General features: G+C 35.9%; 1 protein-coding gene across 2 annotated transcripts; it reads right to left on the bottom strand.

Annotated features, from left to right (window-relative positions):
- Nucleotides 1-350: 350 nt before the first annotated feature.
- Nucleotides 351-5,984, bottom strand: LOC110016384 (uncharacterized). Of its 2 annotated transcripts, XM_020708895.2 has the most exons (12): nt 5,849-5,984; nt 5,244-5,386; nt 5,103-5,164; nt 3,857-4,020; nt 3,689-3,769; nt 3,465-3,616; nt 1,952-1,970; nt 1,715-1,849; nt 1,507-1,636; nt 1,187-1,389; nt 736-829; nt 351-583 (listed from the first exon to the last, which is right to left on the bottom strand). In XM_020708895.2, exons 2-12 carry the CDS (start codon nt 5,377-5,379, stop codon nt 470-472), a joined length of 1,290 nt encoding a protein of 429 aa, XP_020564554.1. In that variant the 5' UTR covers nt 5,380-5,386; nt 5,849-5,984; the 3' UTR covers nt 351-469. The 2 variants fall into 2 exon arrangements, with proteins under 2 accessions (XP_020564554.1, XP_078786720.1); XM_078930594.1 differs by lacking the exon at nt 1,715-1,849.
- Nucleotides 5,985-6,011: the final 27 nt, after the last annotated feature.

Genomic DNA, 6,011 nt, shown 5'->3' with positions numbered 1-6,011 from the left:
CTATTGGGCAAAGGTGGGGTACACCCTGGACAAGTTGCAAGTCTGTTGTGGGGCCACAGACTTAAATTCACACCCAGGGCCAAATTAGGGATAGCGATCAGTCTACGTTTTGGGACTGTGGGAGGAAGTCAAAGTGCCCAGAGAAAGCCCACACATGCACGGGGAGAACGAACATGCAAGCTCTACACAGGTCCCAGCTGGGATTTTAACCAGAGCCTTCTCGCTGTGAGGGAAGGGCGCTAAAGACTGCATGTCGACGCTGTTTTTTCAGACTGTCACACTCTGTGCTTCATGGTAAAGCAGCATTTTGACATTACAACCGTTACTTTGACTTACAGATCTGACAACTGTTAAAGATTCAACATTTTAATCATTCCTTTCAGGGTATATCTGTTATTGTATACCTAAATTCATTACTAAAAACATCCTTTTATTGGATTTTTCAAAGTGCATTTTTAAATCAAGGACTCTAAGAGAAGAGGTCCTCATACAGGTCATCTTCAGGCTTCGGGGTGTCCTCAACAATGGCTTTGGTCTTTGGCCTGACGACAGGCATGTGTCTTGGCATAAGCTTCCGTCCAGTCTTGAAAAAGAAGATAAAAAAAAATGATTAAGGTAAACTTATCGTCAGTCAACTGATTGTTGATGTGTTTAGGCAAAAAGGCTGAGTTCATGGCAGTGTTAGTATCCTTGTGTAAATAAACATAGTAAGATGAAGAGTGGTTTATGCATCACAATTCTCTTGGGCTCTGTCATGGCCAGTTCAGCACGCCTCCTTATTTTTTCTTCCCGCTTTTCTGTCTCTTGTCGCAGTTTCTCCTCTCGCCATCTAGAAAACAGAGAGAAAAATCGATCATCCACTTGATACTATTAAACGTTCTGAACAAATATTGTTGTATAACATTTTGATTTGTATTAAGTTTTAAAACAGATGGTAAATATAAATGCACAGTTAAAAAGAAGCTAAGTCTCCATACGAAGAACCAATAAACAGCAAGGTGAGAAAAAATATTAGATTAATCAGTAACTGGGTCATTTAAAATTTAAAAAAATGAAATTCATTAAAAACATCAAAGTAAAATCAAAATAAGGGAACACAATAATATCCAAATCATATTAGAAACTATCACAGAAATAAAAACCAAAAACAAAAGTTTTATAGAAATAGACAAAGTGTGAAATGAACCTGCTCCTCTTCTCATTTTCCTTGATATGCCACAGAGTCTTAATCTCATCTTTTGGGATCTTCTCAAGTTTTTCAAGCAACATAGTCATGTGGTTTTCAATGAATGCCAGCTTCTCCAAGGTGCTGTTAGTGGTCAGCTCTTCGTCTGCGAAGCAGGAATGCACCTCTGACACTTTCTTACGTAAAGTCTCCAACAAAACGTCCTGCAAATTGTTGCAAAAATACAGATTAGTATTTATCTTAGAGTGCTGTTACCCCACAAGGCCTTTTCGAAAATGTTCACTGCAGACATTTAAATCTGCCTGGTGTGTGCCCTTTACCTGGTCCACAGTTGTTGATAAATTGTGTAGTTGAACCTTCTTCTTAACAATATCAGCTATTCTTCTTTCGATGGCACATTTGCTCTTCATGCTGTTTACTTTTAATGTTTGTGTCCTCTCCTCTTCCTCCCTGACAAAGATAGACGTGAGGGTTAAATGATCCAAAACCTGCTTATACAAAGTTTCTGAATCTGAGCTAAGTCCTCACAATACATTGGTGATGAACTCAATAGTTTCACCCATAAACTCGCTCTTCTCAGTTAAGTTTTCCATCAGAAACAGATTCTGATTTTCCAACTCCTCAATCTGATGCACCACCCTGATAGAATCAATGCAATATTTCCTGGACAAAGAAGGAAGTAACTCAACACTGCAAATTTGCTCAATATACCATGCTAAGACATGTTAAACTGTTTCTTTGTTTGTTTTTTGCAAATTCACTTACCAGGTAAGAAATTTTGGTTCTGAAGAGAAAGAAAGAGATCTTGATTAGCAAAAAATAAGCCATCAATGTTAAGTTTTGATGTGTATATGTAAATCAATCGTGTGACTAAAGAATTTGTTAAAAACCATAGAGGTAAACAAGATTGTGTTGGTAACAAGGTATAAAAACAACCAGGAACTATACGATCAATTTCTGGCAACTGTCAGTTTCTCTTGCTGTTGTGTCTCTACTGTCTGCCTTAGAATGTATACGTGAAGTAAGCAAAAAGACGTCCAATCACAAACCTGCTTCCAACAAGTCGGGTCAATTACAATTGGCTGAAGGTGAATCAGAGTGAGGAATGTGTGTTGTTGCACCAAACGTATGATTAACTTTTTTCACAGCACTATATTAATAGGACACTCTTTCAATTACGGTAATCATGTAGAAGAAAACAATCTAAAAGACTCGAAATGTCAGGTTTGATGTTTGAAGCTGTTATGTCAAATACATTTTGGTGTTGTTGCTTAAAATGAAAAGTGCCAAAAGGAAAAAAGTTTCTCTGTTCATTTAGGAAAAAGACTGTAATGCATCGTCACTCAGTTGGTTGAATCTCTATGGATTTGTGGAGCTTGTATCCAGATGCATATCGAATCCAGTGAGAGGGAAAGATGCACAACCCCAGTACTCAGTAAGGCTGTCACAGCTGCTTGCAGTTATCTATTAGTTTTTAGTATTTAAGAAGTTACTTTTTGGAACACTGTCATACTGCCATCAATGACGTATGGAGCTAAGACATGGTCACTTACCAACCGCCAAAGAGAGAAACTGGCAATCCCCCAGAGGAGCATGGAACGATCAATGCTGGGTGTTACGAGGAGAGATAAGGTCAGAAACGAAGACTTAAGATCAAGAACAGGGGTGAAGGATGTCATCGAGAAAGTGATTGAATGGGCAGGACGTGTAGCCCGAATGAAGAACCACGAATGGGCTAAGAAAACAACAGAATGGACTCCGTGGGACAGGAAGAGAGGAAGGGGAAGACCGGAGAAAAGATGGAGAGAAGACATCGAGCAGAAGGCAGGCAGCACGTTGACCCAGAGTGCCCAAAACCGTGATGAGTGGATTAAGATGTGGAGGCCATCCGCCAGCAGTGGCGTGATAGGCTGATGATGATGATGAAGAAAAAGTTACTTTTTGGTACTGCAGTGTTGCAGTGTTCTGTGAATTTCTTGGGAGACTTTTCTTGTATCCTTTGAGTTACTGTTAGTGTATTTTTGTTCCACACCTGTGCTGAATTTTTGTTTTTGAATTTTTCTTTAGTTCCTTTTGATTTATTTACATCTGCATGAAATGCCTCACTTTTACAGTTAAAGAAATATGAGCTTCTAAGTTATTAGTCCTGTCAGATTTTTTATTTGCTTTGTATTTTTTTTTTTTTTATCTGAAACAGAAATAAATGTTCTTATACTTGTACATCTTCCAGCAAACATAAACATGCTCAGAACTGACACTTATAGACTTCAACACTTACTTTTACAAACCGATGTTTTCTCAAGCTCAGAGTTCTGACCATCCTTTTTTTCTGTTCGTTGAGCTTCCTGGCATTCCCGAGAAGAAAGCCTGGAAATCAGGTTCCTAAACCTCTTATATTTATTCAAAAGTTCCTCACTTCCTGCATCGTCACTGTAAAGAACATAGACCTTATACCAGCTCATTGTAATGTATATCACAACATAATTTCTTAACAGACCATACCTTTGTAATATCTTAATTTCTTTAACAAGTTCCCCCTTCAAAGCTCTGTTCCGGCATTCGAGTTTGGCTTTGTTTTCTAAACTGTCAACCAAGACAATATTACATTTAATGCAACTAAATAAACCATTAAATCATTCAAGTCTTTTTTTAAATGCTGTTACTTCTTACATGGTTTTGGCCTGAATGGCATTCAGTTTCAACCCTGTGGAAGACTCCTCTGAGATCTTCTTTTCTTTGTCGCTAACATCCTGAAGCAGACTCATTTCACTTTGCTTCCTTTTAATTTTCTCATTGAGCTTCTTAATGTCTGCATTTTTTTTCTCTATGACCATCTAAAAATGGAAGAATGACAAAAAATCATCATTAATAAAATACATTTGACCATCAAATGGCAAAAGCAACATCACCAGCAAAAGCATGTTTTTTTTCAAAATGTGTAGGCTTTGAACCATGAATGTAAATCCATCAATTAAGTCATGTGCTAAAAGCAAATAAGGCCAAATCAGCTAAGAAGAAGTTAAAAAAACCAAGATGTGAATTTATTCATCATTGTAACTGAGGACAGTAAAACTATTTAAATTAAAATCACAGGTCTGAAATAAAACAAAAATCAGTTGTTGAAAAGGGAAATCAACTTTCGTTCAAAGGAAAAGTCTAACTTAAAGGAGGCATTGTAGATAAACCTTCATAGTTGGAGATACAGTACCTCCCCAATACGTGTTTGTCATTGTTGTCAGGATGTTGGATTATGAAGTCTGACATTGAGATTCATACGTAAAGATTCCAACACAAAACTTTCAAAATTTATCTCTGTAGATATTTACTAAATTTTGTGTTTGATCTACTTTTAATTTAGCCATTTATTGTTTTGAATGTGTGTTTTATTGGTTGATGGTATGTTGGGAGACTGCAGATGTAGAGTAGTTAAACTCAAAAACACAAAGTTAAAAAAGGAATTATGATCTCTACCTTAAAAAGAAATTCAATAAATGTAATATATATATTTTTGTGTTTGCCTTCATTGTAAAAAGATGTTTTAGCTATTTATCTTAATATGACAAACTTTAACTCCTATTAAATGTTGATGTCATTTATGTACTGGGTTCTATCTGTATGTTTTAAGCTGTTGTACACGAGGAACTGCATTTAGACCTTTACTTTGAGCTATATCCTGTGATAAAGCATGTTTCCATTATTGATTAATACTGATGCACATGATCCTTGTAGAATAAACTCAATCAATTAACTTGGAATATCTTAAATGTTAAATTAATTTATAACTGACTCTCAGAACAAAACTGATTATTATTTGGATTTCATCGTCAGCAAAACTGGGCTTTCTGTGCTGATGCTTTGAATGAAAAGTGTAGATTTAGCAGATGTCTAAGATTGTTTGAATAAACTGTTTATTTACCTCAAGCTCTGTCATCATCTGGCCATTATGTAAAAGTTCCCTCCTTCTGGAGCCTCTGGCCTCTAAAAACAGACAAACAGATTTCATGACAAACACAATTTGTACAGTGCTGTGATTTTGCTTTCTTCAGTTTCCTCTTACCTTCTTCAAGTAGAAACTGCTTCACCTTGGAACAAACTTCTTTTTTGTCAGACAGCTGTTTGTTTCCAGTTGTGCACGCTTTTTCCTCCTTTTTTGTCATCATTCCTGCCAGGTTATGTGCTGGTATTTTTGACATTTTTGTTCTATTTGCAAAAAAAGCATTTTTAGTTAAAGTTGATTTTTGTTCTGTTTTTCTCTTTGAGTCAGAAGCACAAACGTTTTAGAGTCTCAACTGAAATGCAAATACATTTTTGATCTAATCACATTCCAAAGAATTCTCCCAGAAAAACGTATAGTGCTGACATGAATTGTTTTAATTTGGAAATATTTATATAAACTTATAAAAAAAAGGAACCAAAGTGTAGTATAATCATTTAAAAACACGATTATTTATACTAAAAATATATTTCTGAAAATGAGCGCCTACAAGACTCGAGCTAAAATGGTTAACTGCCACTGGCTAATTTGTTTCCAAAGTCAAAAATTGTGCTAACGTTACTAACCTAACAAATAATACTATATTTTTTAAATAGAGCAATCATTATTGCAATGTTTTTTGTCTCAATGTTGATTTTGTTACAGCAGCTAAGGATGAAAATTCCTACCTCAAAGCTTACAAGTCTTCAACTTTATGGAGGGGCAACAATTGAGAGTGTTGTCATGGTAACTGAACTGTTGTTTCTCAGATTCATCTGACAAGACTGTAGTACTTGGTAGTTGCACAATTAAGTTACTAAAAAGATACTTTTGTTCAACAATAGATGAAAA

The sequence above is a fragment of the Oryzias latipes genome, chromosome 14 (assembly GCF_053564925.1).
Source record: "Oryzias latipes strain Hd-rR chromosome 14, Olatipes_Hd-rR_3.1".
Taxonomy (NCBI): domain Eukaryota; kingdom Metazoa; phylum Chordata; class Actinopteri; order Beloniformes; family Adrianichthyidae; genus Oryzias; species Oryzias latipes.
This window is presented reverse-complemented; position numbering and strand designations above follow the sequence as displayed.